Here is a 19,535-nt window from a genome sequence, read left to right as displayed (position 1 = left end):
CCTAATACATAATTAAAGACTAAATGCTCCCCATTGACTTAAAGTGCAAGAAAATAATTAAAAGATAACAAGGCTCGACCTCATTATTTTTAGTTATAGGATCATACTGCATCAATTTTTGAAGCTCAAAACAAGCGATGTGATTTGTTTTGAATCTCAAAACAACAATCTTGTTCATTGAACTACCATCCTGTGTAGGCATATTAAGGGTATTACTCGATATTGGATAAATATGCAAACAATAATAATATATTAGAGTTTGAACCACTCTTCTGATAATATTAATTTTTTAAAGATGGAGCAACGGTAAAGGATGAGCTACGGAAATATTTATTTGTCGCCATTCCCATTCCAAGTACTTGTTTGAATTGTATTTTGTCACCATCGTGTAAAACATAATATTGTGCATTGGAAGCCAAAATATGGCCCATCTTTTGTCCACGTCCATAGTCAGAGTAGGCTTTTGGCTTTGGACAGCAATTTGGTTTCAATTTGAAGAACAGACGAAGCCACCTCTATTCATATGAATACTTATTTCCCTTTTTTGTTTTCAATTTTTGGATTCTCTTATTTATTTTGTTTTGTTTAATATTGCAGGTTAAAGTGACTTTCCTGATCGAATTGCAGCTTTTCCGAATAAAACTCAATGCAATTCGAACAGGTACTAGAAGATGAACACTTGTACAAAGCTCAGTTCATCAAGAATTTTGTTAATCTTTTTAAAGTAAAAATAAGTAATTCGTTTTTTTCACTAATTGAAAGATGGCCCCTTTTTTTCTTGGGTGGGCTTTTTGTACCCCTAACACAACTTATTATGAGTGTTAAATCTTAAAATTTCAATTTTGACTAAAGAATAGTTAAAGTCTAAATATATTGAGTATTGCCATCATCTTTAGTCGACGTGGGAGATATGTTGTAATTATATTCACACTACAAATTTTTATTTATTGTGATATATTTTATTGCTCATTATAGTACTTATGTTCCTAAAGTTTTTTTCCTTGACATTCTTATCATCAATTTTTCATTAGTTAACAACTCATGTATTTGATAACAATTTCTATTTAAAAAGTCTTTTTTGAAATGGTGTAAAATGATTTATTTTCCATCATATTTTTAAATAATAAATAAATATAAAAGTGAGATAAAATACTCTCTTATTTCAAAGCATGGAAATAATATTTTGACAAAAATTATCATCAATGACGAGACACGTTAAATAATGGTAGGTTGAAGAAAATAATACGATGGAAAAAAGTTAGGAATATAAACGCTACAAGAAAAAAAATATGGTACAACAAATAAAAACATATCCTAATTGAATCTCATAAATGATACAAAATGCTGTCTAGAACAAGTTACTCAGGTTCCAGAAAATTTACAAATGATACATTCTCCACATAAAAAAATACTAGGTCTGAAAGCAAGACCTTCCCCTCCTAAAGTATCCGTGTATATTCCACTCTATGTCCACCACGAAATATTTTTGCCGAGCATCTACCACTTTATAATTTTTGAACCTCGACAAACAATATTGTGTTCTCTTTGGAGTTAAAAGCCAAGTAGTATAACTGTACAAGGCAAGGTAGATAGTATGAAAAGGAATATAGAATGCAACATGCGATTAATATTAACAGTGTCGCACTGAAAATCCAATATTTGGTTTCTAAAACCGATCAAAGTGTGCTTCATGTGCAGTTTTACTGTAAATGGCATTGAAGAACTTACTGGTTAATGAGGAATCTGAAGAAGAATGAACGAAATGAAATATAAACATGCAGAAATGGCTGTTCCAGCAATAAAATTGTTAAGCAGCTTTCGATTATCTCTTGTGGGTATGAAAGCTGACTTCAAAGTGTTGGTCAGTTCAAAAATCCGATATGATATCTGCAAGTGGTAGAAGAAAATAAAAGATGAATTGCGAAAAATATATATATTTCAAAGATGAACTGAAGATTTACTCACCAAGATATAAATGGAAGTTGTGAGCATGAAATTAAGCAAAGGATACTCTGGGATGAAAGAGAGTAGCCATTTGGGTTGTCCATTAGGTATATTTGATCTGCATATGAAATGCCTCACAAAATTAGCTTTAATTGTATTTTTCATATTGGTCAGTAAAACATAAACGAGAGTGGACCGATACATTCAACTGGTTCGAATATTTAATCATCAACTATTTATCTATTTTGAACCAACATGTGAGCCCGCTTGTTAAAAATTGACAGAAAGCTCTTAAGAAAGTAAATTTAAGACTCCTTTGGCAAGATTATAAATGGTTTGATAATAATAGTTTCTACAAAATATGTGAATAATGATGAACGCATGGTTAAAAAAAAAATTCTTATTGGTTGGTTGGTGCCAACCTTAGACGTTTGCTTCTCAAAATTCTAGGACAGCAAATCATCTATTCATCTCCTTAAATTAATGCTGAAATTGTGCACAACAAACATTAATTCTAAATTCTATGCATGGAATTTCCCATATGTCTACCGTATTAATATATAACATTATGTAAAGATATACCTGTGATTTGTGAGATTCCTTTTGTTATTATTATTATTATTTTTTTTTTTTTTATAACCGTGGATGTCTGGGCAAGTTTAAGCATCTGGAGTAATCCCAATGGACCCTGAAGTTTACAGTCGGGTACTCACCTCAGTGGTCTTGAGGGGACTCGAACTAGTGACCGTTGGGGAGCAAATCCAAAGACTGACCACTGACCTACCCCCTCAGGGTTCTTTTGTTATTTTATCTTCTCAAGACTCAAAAGTGGGTTAAGACAAATTTTTCAGCTTTGTTTAAAAGTAAATAGAATTAAGGTAAAAATAAATTTTACCCACCTCAGCCAGATGTGGAACTGGGAAATGTATGTTTCCAACGTAACTTTGCCAAGCCACCTGATAGAAAAGAGCATTTGTACTATTAAAGCACCATGAATATATCATTCAAATGAGCTTTAGCAGAAAAACCTAAAAACTCGTGCAACTGAATGAGCAATTTAATTAGATTACTTAAATGAAGAAATGAAACAAAAACTTACGCGAAAAGGGTCAAAGAAAAATTCCGGATATGCTGACTGAAATTCCGCAAACAAACATAAACGCTGTAGCAGAAAGAAGGCAATAGAGAAAGGAAGCATTTTAGATAAAAACTTTGGGAAGTCTTGAAACACTGTTAAGTATTTCTATAGATTTTCCTTCCCCAATAAGGAAAGGATGACATTGGAATTGAAGAACTGGGTTAAATTAAATCAAAACACAATTTCAGTACACACGTTATGGGTATCCATGATGTGTAGGGATGGAACTTGTTGTATGTAACCTTGTCCAGCTTGTATATATATTCATACCACAAATAGCCAACCTAAGAAAGAATAGCAAGAAATCAGATAAGAAACAAATAAGCTATCGTTTTGTCATTTCAATACAAGCCCATATCAGTTAACCAATGACCTTATAGGTTAACTTACAATCAAGGCAACTGCAACCATGGATGTTTTGATTGTACGTCTACGCTTGGTTTCAGATTCCTCGAGTTTCTCCATCCACTTTTCAACCTGCAATAATATAATCTCTCAAATATTAATGTTCAGCGCATAATCAATAAATGCAGAAGTTCAAAAATTAGAGATAGTACAGTGGGGTGGAAATAGGCATAGATCATTCCTATGATCCATATGTAACGATCAAGCCCAGATCTAAAATGCCACTCATGCAGTCGAGGAAGATCTGGCTTTGCAGGATCAGTATACCCTGTCGTTGAGAAAACAAATGTGAGGTGTTTAAACAAGTTGATACTCTCTCTCTCTCTCTCTCTCTCTCTCTCTCTCTCTTGACTTAATCAAGAAATTCTTCTACAGGAAGGAAAATTAAAAGTGAAAGCCATGTCAAACAGGTCCTCAGTCTTTTTTCAAATTTGAAGGTGTATATTGTGTGTATATCATGTTGATAATTGAAATGGAAGTAGTGACAGTTGAGTTTATAGTTGATCAGTGTTGATTTTGATTAACTTATTATTGAATTGAGTTAGTAATATTGTGATTATTTCGTCTGAAATGTGCTTAATTCCTTACTGTTTGTTGGTAAATTCTATTTGTCAGCTATTTTTACATTTTTACTGGCGTATATTCTTCATATGGTCCTTAAGGGATGAAATTTGACCTTGCAGCGATCACATCATTGCCTCAAATAGAAACAACTAAAAAGCTAGAAACTTGACTGGGTGAAGAGAAAACTAGGACTCTAGAGGAATTAGTAGCGTATCAAATCTTGTACAATTCATATTCTGGTTTTCCATTGTCGGCCTGTTCTTATATGTTTCAACTACAAAATAATTTTAGAATAAAGAATCTCTTATATATTTCACTTATAAGTAATTAGTAAGTTATAACCTACAGGCTACAGCAATGACCTAAGAAGTTTGTTTTCTTTGAACAGAATAAGCATAAATTAAGACCAATCTAGTAAAAATGCCATCTGATTAGGACTTCTAAATCATCATAGACTTCTGCTGTAAAATGCAAATAAATCTGATATCTATTAATTTCATCTGATATGAGCACTTATCTTTATGCCAAAAAGAGCTGTGGATCACCCTGACCATGGACTCAATTCTTTTGCTTCAATAGCCTCTTGCAGAAGTCTTAATCTTTATATGTTGGATAGAAGTTCTCATTCCAAGCAAAGAAAATGGCAAAGGTTAATAGAGTTCAGCCTTCATTTTCAATTGTCCTTTCGCAATAAAATATCATTTGCAAGATCCGTTAAATCCAGCAGCAATATATTTCCCTTGTCATCTTTTAAAGTGCCTGCATACTTAGTTTGTTTATTTTCTTTTCATCTTTTTAGATCCTGCTTACATGTCATTACTATTTTCTTAAAGTACTTGCGGTATAAATACAGTGAAACCTTTTTTTTTTCATGCCCCAGGTGTCATTTCTTCTTGGAATCATTCCAGTCATTGTTGCATGGCTGTACTCTGAGTGGTTGGAATATAAGAAGTCACCATCCCCTTCTAAAGTGTAAGCATCAGTCCCACCCATTCTGATGGCCCCTTTACCTCTTTCATTATGACCCAAAAGCACTTGAGGTTATGTGAAACTTACGAGATTATTGAATTATATATCCCTTATTCTGTGCTTTACTTTTCTGGGCTGCAGTCATTCAGATAATAATTTGGTCGAACTGGAGAATGAAACAATCAAAGAAGATGATAGGGCAGTGTTGTTAGAAGGAGGTCTTGCAAAATCTGCATCTTCGAAGTTGTCCACTCCATCCGTTAAAACCAACTTAATTAGGTTGATGTGCTGTCAACTTTATAGCATCTATTATGGATTTCTTTGTCACTTGTGTTTTTCAAATCTTTCTTGCTTTACACTCTTGACTTCTAGGTTTCTTTCAATGGAGGACTCGTTTTTACTTGAAAATCGAGCACTACTAAGAGCGATGTGAGTTTTAAGATATTTTTTACTGTAGTTGCTTAAAGAATCTATTTCATTCTTTTTATAACCAATATCACAATTTTGCGTAGGTCCGAAATAGGAGCTATTTTGTTCTATTTCTACATATGTGACCGTACAAATTTTTTTGCAGATTCCACCAAGGTGCTCTTTCTTTTTCTTAGTTCTTTCTAAAGTCAGAATTTATGAAACTTGCCATGGAGAATTATGCTGTGAACTACTTTTCTTCATGTCTATATTCACGACCTACATGTTGCAACAGCAATGCATGTAACAATTTTGAGCATTAGAATTTCATGGATTATCTTTTTGTCAATGAAAGATCTAAATACCAACCCTTGTGATAAAAGCATAACTAAATGAGTGGTACTCTTGTTGTATACCTGTAACTCTCTCTGGAGATGCAAATGGGGAAGAACTCAGAATTGTTACTTCAACTAGCGTTTTGATTTTATATTTTAGTATATTCTCTTGCTAGTTATCATGGGACGCTGCACATTTCTCCAAAAGGAACTTGAAATAGCTTTATGGGGCTTGCTCTGTCTAAAAGACAACGCAATTAGGGCTGGACATGGTCCACTTACTAAATACTCGAAAATTTCGGGTCGGTTCGGTTCTAACCAGCCCTAATTGCGTTGTCTTTTAGACAGAGCAAGCCCCATAAAGCTATTTCAAGTTCCTTTTGGAGAAATGTGCAGCGTCCCATGATAACTAGCAAGAGAATATACTAAAATATAAAATCAAAACGCTAGTTGAAGTAACAATTCTGAGTTCTTCCCCATTTGCATCTCCAGAGAGAGTTACAGGTATACAACAAGAGTACCACTCATTTAGTTATGCTTTTATCACAAGGGTTGGTATTTAGATCTTTCATTGACAAAAAGATAATCCATGAAATTCTAATGCTCAAAATTGTTACATGCATTGCTGTTGCAACATGTAGGTCGTGAATATAGACATGAAGAAAAGTAGTTCACAGCATAATTCTCCATGGCAAGTTTCATAAATTCTGACTTTAGAAAGAACTAAGAAAAAGAAAGAGCACCTTGGTGGAATCTGCAAAAAAATTTGTACGGTCACATATGTAGAAATAGAACAAAATAGCTCCTATTTCGGACCTACGCAAAATTGTGATATTGGTTATAAAAAGAATGAAATAGATTCTTTAAGCAACTACAGTAAAAAATATCTTAAAACTCACATCGCTCTTAGTAGTGCTCGATTTTCAAGTAAAAACGAGTCCTCCATTGAAAGAAACCTAGAAGTCAAGAGTGTAAAGCAAGAAAGATTTGAAAAACACAAGTGACAAAGAAATCCATAATAGATGCTATAAAGTTGACAGCACATCAACCTAATTAAGTTGGTTTTAACGGATGGAGTGGACAACTTCGAAGATGCAGATTTTGCAAGACCTCCTTCTAACAACACTGCCCTATCATCTTCTTTGATTGTTTCATTCTCCAGTTCGACCAAATTATTATCTGAATGACTGCAGCCCAGAAAAGTAAAGCACAGAATAAGGGATATATAATTCAATAATCTCGTAAGTTTCACATAACCTCAAGTGCTTTTGGGTCATAATGAAAGAGGTAAAGGGGCCATCAGAATGGGTGGGACTGATGCTTACACTTTAGAAGGGGATGGTGACTTCTTATATTCCAACCACTCAGAGTACAGCCATGCAACAATGACTGGAATGATTCCAAGAAGAAATGACACCTGGGGCATGAAAAAAAAAAGGTTTCACTGTATTTATACCGCAAGTACTTTAAGAAAATAGTAATGACATGTAAGCAGGATCTAAAAAGATGAAAAGAAAATAAACAAACTAAGTATGCAGGCACTTTAAAAGATGACAAGGGAAATATATTGCTGCTGGATTTAACGGATCTTGCAAATGATATTTTATTGCGAAAGGACAATTGAAAATGAAGGCTGAACTCTATTAACCTTTGCCATTTTCTTTGCTTGGAATGAGAACTTCTATCCAACATATAAAGATTAAGACTTCTGCAAGAGGCTATTGAAGCAAAAGAATTGAGTCCATGGTCAGGGTGATCCACAGCTCTTTTTGGCATAAAGATAAGTGCTCATATCAGATGAAATTAATAGATATCAGATTTATTTGCATTTTACAGCAGAAGTCTATGATGATTTAGAAGTCCTAATCAGATGGCATTTTTACTAGATTGGTCTTAATTTATGCTTATTCTGTTCAAAGAAAACAAACTTCTTAGGTCATTGCTGTAGCCTGTAGGTTATAACTTACTAATTACTTATAAGTGAAATATATAAGAGATTCTTTATTCTAAAATTATTTTGTAGTTGAAACATATAAGAACAGGCCGACAATGGAAAACCAGAATATGAATTGTACAAGATTTGATACGCTACTAATTCCTCTAGAGTCCTAGTTTTCTCTTCACCCAGTCAAGTTTCTAGCTTTTTAGTTGTTTCTATTTGAGGCAATGATGTGATCGCTGCAAGGTCAAATTTCATCCCTTAAGGACCATATGAAGAATATACGCCAGTAAAAATGTAAAAATAGCTGACAAATAGAATTTACCAACAAACAGTAAGGAATTAAGCACATTTCAGACGAAATAATCACAATATTACTAACTCAATTCAATAATAAGTTAATCAAAATCAACACTGATCAACTATAAACTCAACTGTCACTACTTCCATTTCAATTATCAACATGATATACACACAATATACACCTTCAAATTTGAAAAAAGACTGAGGACCTGTTTGACATGGCTTTCACTTTTAATTTTCCTTCCTGTAGAAGAATTTCTTGATGAAGTCACCTTAATTTTTTCTTGGAAACTAATTTCAAAAAGAGTTTCCTCTTCTGGAATAGACAAAGCAATATTGATCAGCTTCCTCTTGAACCTATTCTAACTAAAAGTAGTTTCATAAAATTAGCCAAAAGGATTCAAAAGCCGCTTTTGTCTCAAAAACTCCTTTTGACTTCTCAAAAATTACGCCAAACGGGCCCTAAATGCAAGCCAAAAACAAAATGAATTTCGTCCAACTCCAAAGATCTATTACAATACCGTATCCAAATGATCCGTGTAAAAGGAAAATCAGTAACCCAACAACTTCACTTTTCATCCACATTACAAAAAAAAAATGGGTTAAAAAAAATTTTAAAACAGAAAATAAATAATAATGAAAAATATTAGCAGAAACCAACCTGCCCAGGGGTCACAGGTCCAGGAGCCACCGCCATAACCTCAAACCCAATAAATCAACGATCCAAAATTTGTGAATCTAAATAATTCTCATCGATAAACTGAATGAGCGCGTATGAAATGCAAGTATACAAGTATATAGAATCGAACTGGAGAAGAATCGGGACAGGGAGGGAATATATAAGAAAAAATGAGCTCAGACCAGAAATGGAAGAGGAAAGATGAGATCCGAAGCAAGAATGCGACGTCGTCGTTTGCTTCAAGAATTGATAAAATGCAATTAGGTAGAGATGTCCATTTTCTCGGACCAACCGTCCATGGTGATTGCAGTTGGTTTGTGCTACTTTATTAGTTGTTATTTTCCTTTCAATTTTGAAACAAATATAAACTGAATATGTTTCGATTTATTAGTAAATGGAAAGTTTTATTTTTTTCCCTTTATTTTTCCTAACGAAAAATGGCAATAGAAAAATGAAAATCAATTTTTATGCAATATTTATTTTCTACTTCGGTGCTGGGTAAAGAAAGGAATTCTGTTTTCTTTTTTTTCTTTTTTTACCGAGGTGTCCCAACTTGCGCCAGACTATATATCCTCGTCCCTGAACCTTCGGCCCCTCAACTGCTCAGGGAAGTAAATCGCAGGATGTGCCCTTGTTGGTTCCCAGGTTCTCACATGACTTTTACTCCTTCCCCAAAAGAAGTCTCCTTCATGGTGATTAATCCACCAATAATTCCTCCTTTATTGGATCAAAGGTTCCCACCAGGAATCGAACTCCCCACGCTTGGTTTCAGAGCCCCCCAATGTGATTGTTCCGCCAACTTGGATGTGCCCTGAGGGGCCTGTTTTCTTTTCTTTTTTTTTTTTTTGGTTGAAAGGATCCACAAAAGAATTTAGGATAGATATATATTCAAACTCTTATCCTAATGTATCGAATTAGACCAATGAAATTATGTTTGCTATTTATATGAAAAATAAGTTTTTCTAATAAATTTAAGTGCTTTTGAAATTAATTATTTTATAATGGAAAGAAAAAAGAGTATTTTTAGGAATATTTGATAGTTATTTTGACAACATATTTTATTATGAAAAAAGAATTAGGCATTGCATTAGTTCATGCAACATGACTTGAATTCTCTCTATCTCTAAATAAAATAGGTATATATAGGAAAGGAAGAATAAAGAATATCTCTTTTTAACAATTCTATTTTTTCAAATTTATTTCATTCCTATTCTCCTTTCTTCAAAAAGGTGGGCATTATCAAAGTAAAAGATTACTCTATTCTTGATAGTTATTTACTTAGTCAATAGATAGGAACATATTCTAGATCAAAATCACAAAGAGTACTTCTTAATCGGTTGTGTTGATGTATAATTTGAAAGTGTCACGTTAAATTATTGAGGGCTCTCTTCGAAGCAATCGAAATAATTTATTTGTGAAGAAAGGGAATGACAACTCAACACTAGAGGTGCAATAGGAGATCCATCCAAGCAGGTCGACCCATAAGAAACGTTATCTGAAAACACTATTACGATGATACTAGAAATGTTCTCGTATAATGTCCGCGTCATCAATTACAACCAATCAAGAAAGATTGAAAGGGTAATGATGACATATGGTACAAGCTATAACCAAGGCATATGATGACTCATCATTGCCAAACTCATTAACAAACTAAATCTCTCCAAACAAGGCAATGGCATAGATCACTAGGTAGGGCATTGTAATTTGACAAAACTGACATGTATGAATCACTTTAACGTTTATGCATTGTGTATTTTGTTCTCTATTATAAGCTTGTTTGGTAGGATTTAAAAGTCGATTAAAATTAATTTTTTTATTATTATTTAACTATTTCAATCGTCATTTTTGAATTTTTCTCTAATGAGTAGGACTTACCTTCTCTCTAATGATCAAAAAATCAATTATCAAAATCCCTATCAAACAAGCACTATGTTGCTCGCATTGGATAGTTATTTTTTTAAACGCAGTCTATTTTTACTTGTGTCACAATCTTTAAAACAACCCACGGTTACAATTGAGATGCTCTCGTAAGGACGAGGAAACGCAATATTACTTTTAATCTAATTAACTTCCCCACCCCTTTCTTTTCTTGAGCAGTTCTATTTGTAAGAGTAGAAATGGAGCAACAGTATTGATTAGGTAGGCAAATCTGGAAACAGAAAATTCATTAAAATTGCATTCTACCAACATTCAAATTATGGGAAGAAAATTGTTTTTTTTTCTTTTTGAAACAAATAATATAAGATAATAATAGTTTTTTCAACTAAACTTTGAATTTTTGTTAGTCAAATAGACAAGAACTAGTTTCTAATTTGTAAACAATTAATTAAGAGATTATAGATATCTAAATATACTATATATTCATATTTAATTTGACGTGCGAAACATGTCGTCTGCTTCTCCAAGGAGATCATTACTATATGTGTTTATGTGTGTGTGGAGGATAATAAAATAAATTTACTCATGCATGTGTTTTTGAATAGATGTTCAATTCAGCCCCTATGGCCATTATTTGGAAAAAAAAAAAATAATAATGGTTTGAATAATGATTTTTTAAAGAACGTGTGGTTAACACGTAGGTAAATTTTGGAGTTAACGTGTAAAATGTTTTATTGTGTGAATGTATGATTAAAAATGAATATGTAAAAATAAAAAAAATAAATAAAAATCAAATAATGGTAATCAAATAGGGGCTTAATTACAATATATGCCCCTGTATGAGCTCCATTTTAATTTAATGCATTTTCTCTTCATTTTTAACTAAACATTTTTCAATAAAATAAAATTACACGATAATTCAAAACCTTTTCTTATTTTTTAATCATGTATTCTTCAAAAATTTACTATTTTTTCAAAATACATTTTTCCCAAAATCTCATTAAAATGAAGCCCAAACAAGGACTATATGTATTTATGTGAAGTTTAATGGTATTCACAATAGACGTAGACACAAAATAAACTTGTTCGCGCTAGATAAATAAAAATGAGAACACTAGATTTGAAGTGTAGTTTCTTAATGAATTCGCTCGTCTAGACCAAGGATACAAACACATATGATTTGGCTATATTGAATGTGATCATGAGATGTTGTCCCTATTTGGTGGGGATTAAAAATCAAATTTTTAATAGATTTTGATAAAAGTTAATCAAATATGTAGTTCAAAAGTTGTGGAATCTGTAAAATATGTGACTAAATTAATTGTTGAATTTGATTTAGATTAAAATTTTGATTTTAATTTCCACAAAAAAAGGAGTTTTATTATGTTTCCATAACAATTCATTAAATCTCATGGATCACTCTTAATCTTGAGTTAATTATGATTTTGTGATTATAAGTATTTTCTCCTTTTGAGTTACTGTGGTGAGACTAACACTATGTTAATGTACTCCGTGTTAGAAAGGAGAATATTTACAAAAGAATGACTTTACATAATTTGGAATCTGTCTCCGAGAAAAAGTTATGGTGCGAAATGCCAAGTTAAGGCTTCATTTCCCTTTGTTGTATGGAGTCACCATCTCCAAGGAGCTATCTTAGTAGCGGTAACACACCAGCAAGCATAGGAGCTTGGTGTCTGTTCGATATTTGATCAATGTTTCCTCCATTTTTGAGTTTCTTTAGATGTATTCGATTTTCTAAGTTCGAATTGAGAACTCACCGTTCGTTTTAAAAGTTTGCAACTTTTTGAAGAGTTATAAATAAGATTTGGTTTCTTCATTGAAGAACACAAGTCTAATAGATATGAAATTAGTGATATTCTCACATTCTTGTCTTCCTAGCTCCCAAATTCTTTTCTTGCATTCGTTTTATTTTCAAATATCGGTTTAAACTATTAATCTACATAGACGGAATAATTATAAGATTCATCTCTTATATAAGTTATCAATTCTTCACGTTTGAGTTTATCTTCGTTTATGTACAATGCAGATAACATGTTTTGTCATATTGTATATCATATCGTAACGGAGGCAAATAATGTCTTAAAAAAAATTGGCTCAGTAATGTGCCTTGAAACTGTTGGAAGAATTTTGTGAATAGTGACGTCGAAATAAGTATAATGATGGTGACAAAGCCGAGGCAAGAGTTGGACTCTTTGTCCTTAAGTCGAATTTGCCCCGCAACGGTGCCTACGGATTTCGGCAATCGACTCCCAAGATACAACGGCTACACTTGTGTTTGTAGCACTCCAAAACACAAGTACAACGAACCAAATGTAGGCTTATGTACTCCACAGATGAAATGAAAGAAAATCAAAATAAATGAAATGATTTTGATTTTGGATAGAAGAGAGGATGAGAGACGTTTTTGCATATCAAATTGTGAGGAATAGGACACCCAAAGGGTCCTATTTATAGACCATGAAGGGGTGTGGACGAAATGGTTGAGGCCAAACCATGCACCCTTTCCAAACAATGCACCTTTATGAAAAGGTGTCTATTCACTAATGGTTGAGGTCTTTTTCGTAATTTCTCATTCATCCGATATTGGTTTTCGAAATGCCAAATATACCCTTCAATACATGCAGAGAAATCAAAATTCTCTTTCGGGGGCGCTGCCCCCTCGACCCTCGCGACCTGACCGGGCAGGTCGATCCCCGTTTGTGCGCCCCGAAGCGGCGAAGTGGCAAACAATTTTGCCTAAACGGATTGAGTCGAGCTTTTGAGTATTTGGCCGAATTCGATACGAACTTTAATCGATTTTCAATTCTCAATTTATTTAACCAATATCCAACAGAAACTTAATTTGATTTCTCAAGTTCCTCGAAAGGTTTCTCCACCTTCAAAGTTCAGAATATTCATGTAAATATTCAAGTGTGTGAAGCCCTTCTCGAAGATTTACAACGCGGCCGGGTAGCCTAGCATGAAAATATTTACTATGTAGCAAAATTACGAATTAACAAGATAAAATTTGTATAAGACATCCCTAGCTATATGTTTCTAGTATGGATCATGGAAATTCTCGAATCTGATCGTAGCAGCATTGAACATATCTTTACTATTTAAGAATGTCGATGAATTGTTGTTGAAACCAATAAGGTCCTAGGATAAAATGAAACTAATTTGATTGGGACGTCTCTTATTGGATGTTAAGCAAATGATAATTTTATTAGAGTCTGTTTGATTGTAAATCTGGAAAAAGCAAACCAATTTCATGTTAGTTGGAAAAGAAAAAATCACCAAAATCATAGGAATGTGTTTTTCAAGAAATTGGCCAAAAACATGTTTTAAATGTTTGAGCATTGGAATTCAAACTTTATTTCTACTTTCGTATCAAACTGTTAAAGTAGAAAATAAATTTCTCGGATTTGATATTTTTTATGAGATTTATTCCAAATCAAACGGACCCTTAATAAATTGGAAGATGCCCTAACATTTTGCTAATATATTATACTTCAAAGAAAAATTACAATATAGTTTTTTAGTCCTTTCAAGGACATACATAAAATTGGAAACGATAATGATAAGATTAGCATTGTCCCTAGTCCCTACATATGGATGATACACATTAATTGAGAAATTTATTCTTCCGAATTTTGACCATTCTCGATTAATGTGCGTATGTATATATATACAAAATAACATGCATATATAACAATAATGTAAAAACAGTTAATTGATGGAAAAAATAAAGGGTAATTAGTACACAACGTTCTTACCTTTCAATATTATTGTGGAAAACATCATCACCTTTTATTTTTTGACATTTCCACCCTTATTTTTGTATTTCATTGCGTAAAAGATCATTTTCATCCATTTTCTCATTTAAAAGTTGTGAAATGACGAATATAGCCTTCTGTTTAAATAAAACAAAAAAAAAAGAACTAATTGCAACCATAATCCAATTTTTTTTTTTAAAAAGTACAAACGAGCCCAAATAAATTAATAAAAGTGTAATTAACATATAATGTTCTTACTTTTCATTATTATTGTGAAAAACGTTTCTGCCTTTCAATTTTTGACATTTTCACCCTTAATTACACTTTTGATTACTCAAGCAATCATTTCTATCCATTTTCATCCAATTTTTTAATAAAAAGTTGTAAAATAATGAATAAAAAGTGGTAAAATAACGAATAAAAAGTGCAAACGAATCTCAAATAAATTATTAAAAATTTAAAATTTAAAAAATTTAATAAGTACAAACTAGTCCCAAATAAATTATTAAAAAAAAGAAATAAAAAAAATTATTTTTTATTTAAATATGAGGGGATATTCGTTATTTCACAGTTTGATCCAGAAATGATTGGCTCGTGCTAGTCCAGAACAGCTTCTTCTGCAGCAACGATGGTGTGGAAGCATGAAAGCGAATGCGTATGTTAGCAACACAAAATCTTACTCTTGATAAAGATTGTCACTAGATAATAGATATTAGACAAGGACCTAGATGCGAAAAGACTGATAAAAATAAATAGGAAAAACAACGATTGATTGAAACTCCAATATCTGATCTTCGAACAACTAGTTATCTAGAAAATGTATAGACGTATTAATTATTACATGCAAAAGTATAGGGTTGAAAAACAAATAAATAAATAAATAAGAGTACAGAATAGAAAATAAAATAAAAAGGCTAATCTGATTTTGCGATGGGAATAGGGGATCCGGGGAAGCCATGACCGAGTGCACAAATTAAGAGCCATGGAACTTGGTTAAACTGCTTTTAGATCTTGATGATCTATAATGATATGATTGTGCTACATATATTTCACAACTTAGAGATTTGGTTGTCGACGTTGTGAGCATGATTTGACTGAGTCAAAATCTCACTAACCAAATAAAAAGATGTTTATTATACATCGACATTTACATATTGATAAGGTGACAATAAAATTGAATTAAAATAATAAAAACAATAGACATAAGCACAAACTTAACAAGTTCAAAGACATGTGGAGTTGTGATCAAATCGGTTCTTTCCCTCCCCACACGACGTTTGCCTCAGTAACAAATAATGCTGAGGCTCGATTGCTATGAAATACCGGCACAAACACATCTTAACAATTCATGTGTCATTTCTCTCTTACCCTCTAAGAAGGCAACTCAGAGAATAAATCATTAAGAATAAAAAGCGAACTGATTTTTTGTGCTCTAGTCATGTCTTTCGTCACCATACGTCAAGTGTAGTATGTTTCTGCTCGTTTTCTCTTATGAGCTCGTATATTCTACTTTTTTTTTTCTGACTTTGTCTAGGACTATATGGAAGGTAGTTACGAGTAGGTACCATTAATTAGGAGATAATGGGTATTAAGGAGTATATTGTGCTCCTTAGTTTTAGGACCGTGATTTTGTATTGTTTTTTATTTAAGTTCAAAGAAAACATGAAATAAAGCTGTCTAATTAATTAGTTTGCAAACATATAATTTGTTTTGAGAGTTATATTGGTTTCTCGAAAATCAATACTTGGGAATTCAGGATTTTCTTGAATTAACTCACTCTTTTCGCTACTCTTTTCTTTATTCTATTTTGTGTATGGAATTCATGTTCGTACCATGATCACTTTCAGACTCACTGCCCAGAAGAGATTATGTGCATTTATTTCCGTAACTCAAATTCAAAAATGTCATAACTTCCTCAAAGTCTAAAGCGGTGCCGGTATCATCTCTTGTCCTCGAGTAGAAAGGCGGGGCCTCTGTTATGACAGCATTTGCAACCCCTGCTTTCAAATCGGAAAGCGGATTAGCCTTGTTTGAATTAAATGGGAAGTTGTTGGAAGGTCTTTTTATTAGTTAAAAATCTAACTACTTATAGAATTCATATCCTTTTCAAATAAAATTTTAATCCAAATGTGGAGACCAATTGAAGTCTTGTTCATTATATCTTCCATTAATTTGCTCTCTGCGGGGAGATTAAGGGGGTTAGATGAGTTTTGCAACCATAAATTTATTTTAAAAAGTAGTTGCTTTTATTTTGTAAAGTGTAAACAGAAACCCATTTTAATAATATTTTCTATTTGTAAGATTTTCTTAGAGGAAAATCTATAAGAAAATTCTTTTATTCCTAGTTCCATCCTCTATAGAAAATTAGAAATAAGATAAAACTTTAGTGAACTGAAAAATTCTTAATTTCCCATTCTTGGTGTTTTTTTTTTTTTTTTTTTTCTAGCATCTGTCATTAGGGAGTAAATGTAGGGAGAATTGCAGTCACAGTACCAAGTATTTCCCTTTGTTACAGACTTGATCCAAACTTTTCAATGAAATCATGAAAGATGATATTCATTACTTGAATCAAGACTAATTCGTAAGCATAGAGTGGGGGAATTAGAAATAAAGATAGATATTGTCTGCTGTAGCTATTCATAAATAAAGATATAAAGAGAAGTCAGAATTCGTAGGGTTTCAGTTCTCTTGCTTCGGAAACGCAGAGGGAATTAGGTCGTGTAATAACCCGAAGTCCTGTTGAAGCTGCTCAAATGGTGTTAAATTTTGCTGATACACATTACTTGTACTTCCAGCTGCTCCATAGTTGTACATGTGAGGAATCTGAAGTAACAGTTCTTGAGGAAATAGAGGTCCTTCTTGCAGTGATAATGATGGTGCAAACATTGAAGGAGACAACATTCCGGCTACATTTCCTCGGAGAGTTGCCGGAACATGATGATTGTGTTGTCCTTCATATGTCGTGATGACGATTGAAGGATCTTGAAACGACCTCTCAATGCGTTTCTTAACCAGGCATTTTTGAGTCGTGCACCGGTAGTAGCTCCTGCAGTGGGATATAAGTTTCTTTCAGTTACAAGACAATTGTTCCATGGTGATTCACGCATAAAAGGGAAACGAATGAATATACATGAAATATAGAGACAACATATTTACATTTCATTCATTCTCAATTTGTTCATTGCCATTATAATATCCAACCTAGACAGTTCATGATTTCTTCCGGAGAATTAAAATATTAGCAATTGATAAAATTTGAGAAGTTTTAAAGTATGAAACCCTTGATTCACACATTTGAAATTCTTGGACAGTCGCCAAAAATCCAGCTTATCCCTTTTCCTCATTATATTTTGATCCCCTTTTCCGGTGAGAGACCTTAACCCTATCAATAATATATAGTACGGTCTCTCACAATTTGGAATTTGGATTTGAAAGAATTTTTTTGTTAATGAAAAACTCTTGTAGAAAAACCTCATTTCTTGTGGTGAATTCACAGATCCTTATGTTGCATTTACATTGAACAGGAACGCTTTTTGACTAGCTAGAAGAGCATTTATACTGCAAGTAAATCAATTAAATAATAGAACCTTGGATAAGGACTATTCTTGACGGCCTTCTGTCCATATTTTCTCCATCTATATCCATCTTCGAGATGATCAACGTCGCTCTTTGTCATGAAAGCAAATCGCGGTTGTTTTTGCTTCTTCTCCCCTTTCTTCTTCGTTTTAACCCTGAGATACATTTAAGCATCAAAGTTAAACATAGGCGATATACAAAATATTTGATATTAATGAGATTAGACAATAGGGTCGTTATTCCTCTAGCGAAAACAGTGTCACAATAGTGATTTAACTTATCACAGAAGAAATTTTGCACATTTTGATTCTTGCAATTGGTCATATATAGAAAAGTAAATATAAACCTACTCTTTCTTAGAGTTGTCTTCTCCATCTTCCATTGCTTCTTTCACTGGGTTTTCTTTCTGATTCTTGCTCGAATTTTCATTGCCAACTGCCTCGGTAGAGGAGGAAGAGATCGAAGAATTAGGTGTAGCTGGAGTTTCATTACCACCCACAGAATCTCCAGCTCCTACTCCTACTGATTTCGGCTCATCCTTCACTCTAGAAAATGCCTCAGAAGACGACGTCCTCGACCAACCGAAAGCTCCAGCAAGTGTGTTGTTATCATTTGCCCCTTGCAAAATCTCTGTGAAGCTCATGTATGGAGGATCAAGCATTTGTAGATTGTGAAATGAAGAATTTGCTGTAAGGGAAGCATCCTGAGTATATGCAGAAGAACTGCTACCTGAGAACGTAAAGCCGTGCGTACCGGAGCCATAACGATCGTTGTAAAATGGTTGGTGGTAGTGCAGATCTCTGTATTCTTCAGCCATGGATGGAGGAGGAAGATCAGTAGAAGAAAATGAATAATAGGTTTTGACAGGAGCTTCACTGTCTTTATTATATATTTGACAAGAAGATTTTGATTGAGGTTTACTATTTTTTATATTATTTTTGTAAAGCTGGGGACCCCACACTGTAATGAAGTTTGACAAATATGTGTTCATAAGAGGATGGACAGGATGGTGTCATTTTCCACTGTGCCTTCATTTGACAACATCTTCATCACTCATTTCTTTGTTTTGAAAAAATTGAATTATTCTATTTTGGTAAAGAAAATATTACTCTTTTCAACAAAGTTTTTGAAACTACATAGATATTATATCATTAGAATTATTACAATTTAAAAATTATTGAAAAAATGTAGGTTATATTATCAAAAAATTCTAGATTATTTAAGTTTGCTCTAGTAGGTCAAAAATTTTGATCTGGTTTGACATAATAAAAAGCGATAAAATTAAATTCAATATATACAAAAAAAGGTTGGTTGAAGGGATAGTTTAAAAAAAATAGATAGTTTGCTAAAAAGACGTATAAACTGATATTATTATGAGTTGTTGAATGTAATTGTCACAAGAGACCACCAAAATCTAAGATAAAATTTTCATTTTGAAAAAAAGGTGCAAAAAAATGTCAATGTATTTTCAAATTTTGAAACTACCCACTTGCATTCATTTTAATTAATAAAAAATTAGTAAAATTGAACGTACGTAATTGAATTGTTTTTATCGATCACAACATTAGTCAAACATAGAGATATTCTAGAATATAATTTGTTTATAAATATTTCTAAA

At 32.8% G+C, this 19,535-nt stretch overlaps 3 protein-coding genes across 3 annotated transcripts; 1 reads left to right on the top strand and 2 right to left on the bottom strand.

Moving 5' to 3' along the window:
• Positions 1–1,290: 1,290 nt before the first annotated feature.
• Positions 1,291–9,028, bottom strand: LOC111408284 (protein REDUCED WALL ACETYLATION 3-like). Its single transcript, XM_023038060.1, has 15 exons — positions 8,667–9,028; positions 7,089–7,180; positions 6,813–6,950; positions 6,663–6,719; positions 6,488–6,579; positions 5,798–5,856; positions 5,658–5,707; positions 3,640–3,838; positions 3,473–3,559; positions 3,278–3,366; positions 3,044–3,106; positions 2,844–2,900; positions 1,966–2,062; positions 1,729–1,887; positions 1,291–1,571 (listed from the first exon to the last, which is right to left on the bottom strand). The coding sequence occupies exons 1-14, from the start codon at positions 8,700–8,702 to the stop codon at positions 1,732–1,734; spliced, it is 1,272 nt and encodes a 423-aa protein (XP_022893828.1). The 5' UTR covers positions 8,703–9,028; the 3' UTR covers positions 1,291–1,571; positions 1,729–1,731.
• On the top strand, positions 4,899–5,981 carry LOC111407240 (protein REDUCED WALL ACETYLATION 1-like). Its single transcript, XM_023036604.1, has 4 exons — positions 4,899–5,023; positions 5,162–5,299; positions 5,393–5,449; positions 5,533–5,981. Exons 1-4 carry the CDS (start codon positions 4,923–4,925, stop codon positions 5,633–5,635), a joined length of 399 nt encoding a protein of 132 aa, XP_022892372.1. The 5' UTR covers positions 4,899–4,922; the 3' UTR covers positions 5,636–5,981.
• A 7,848-nt stretch (positions 9,029–16,876) lies between the features above and the next one.
• Positions 16,877–18,799, bottom strand: LOC111407238 (probable WRKY transcription factor 71). The gene is made up of 3 exons (XM_023036602.1): positions 18,268–18,799; positions 17,929–18,072; positions 16,877–17,387 (listed from the first exon to the last, which is right to left on the bottom strand). Exons 1-3 carry the CDS (start codon positions 18,732–18,734, stop codon positions 17,021–17,023), a joined length of 978 nt encoding a protein of 325 aa, XP_022892370.1. The 5' UTR covers positions 18,735–18,799; the 3' UTR covers positions 16,877–17,020.
• Positions 18,800–19,535: the final 736 nt, after the last annotated feature.

Source organism: Olea europaea, chromosome 13 (assembly GCF_002742605.1).
Source record: "Olea europaea var. sylvestris chromosome 13, O_europaea_v1, whole genome shotgun sequence".
In the NCBI taxonomy this organism is placed as follows: domain Eukaryota; kingdom Viridiplantae; phylum Streptophyta; class Magnoliopsida; order Lamiales; family Oleaceae; genus Olea; species Olea europaea.
Note: the sequence above shows the minus strand (reverse complement) of the source record. Positions and strands in the feature narration are given on the sequence as shown.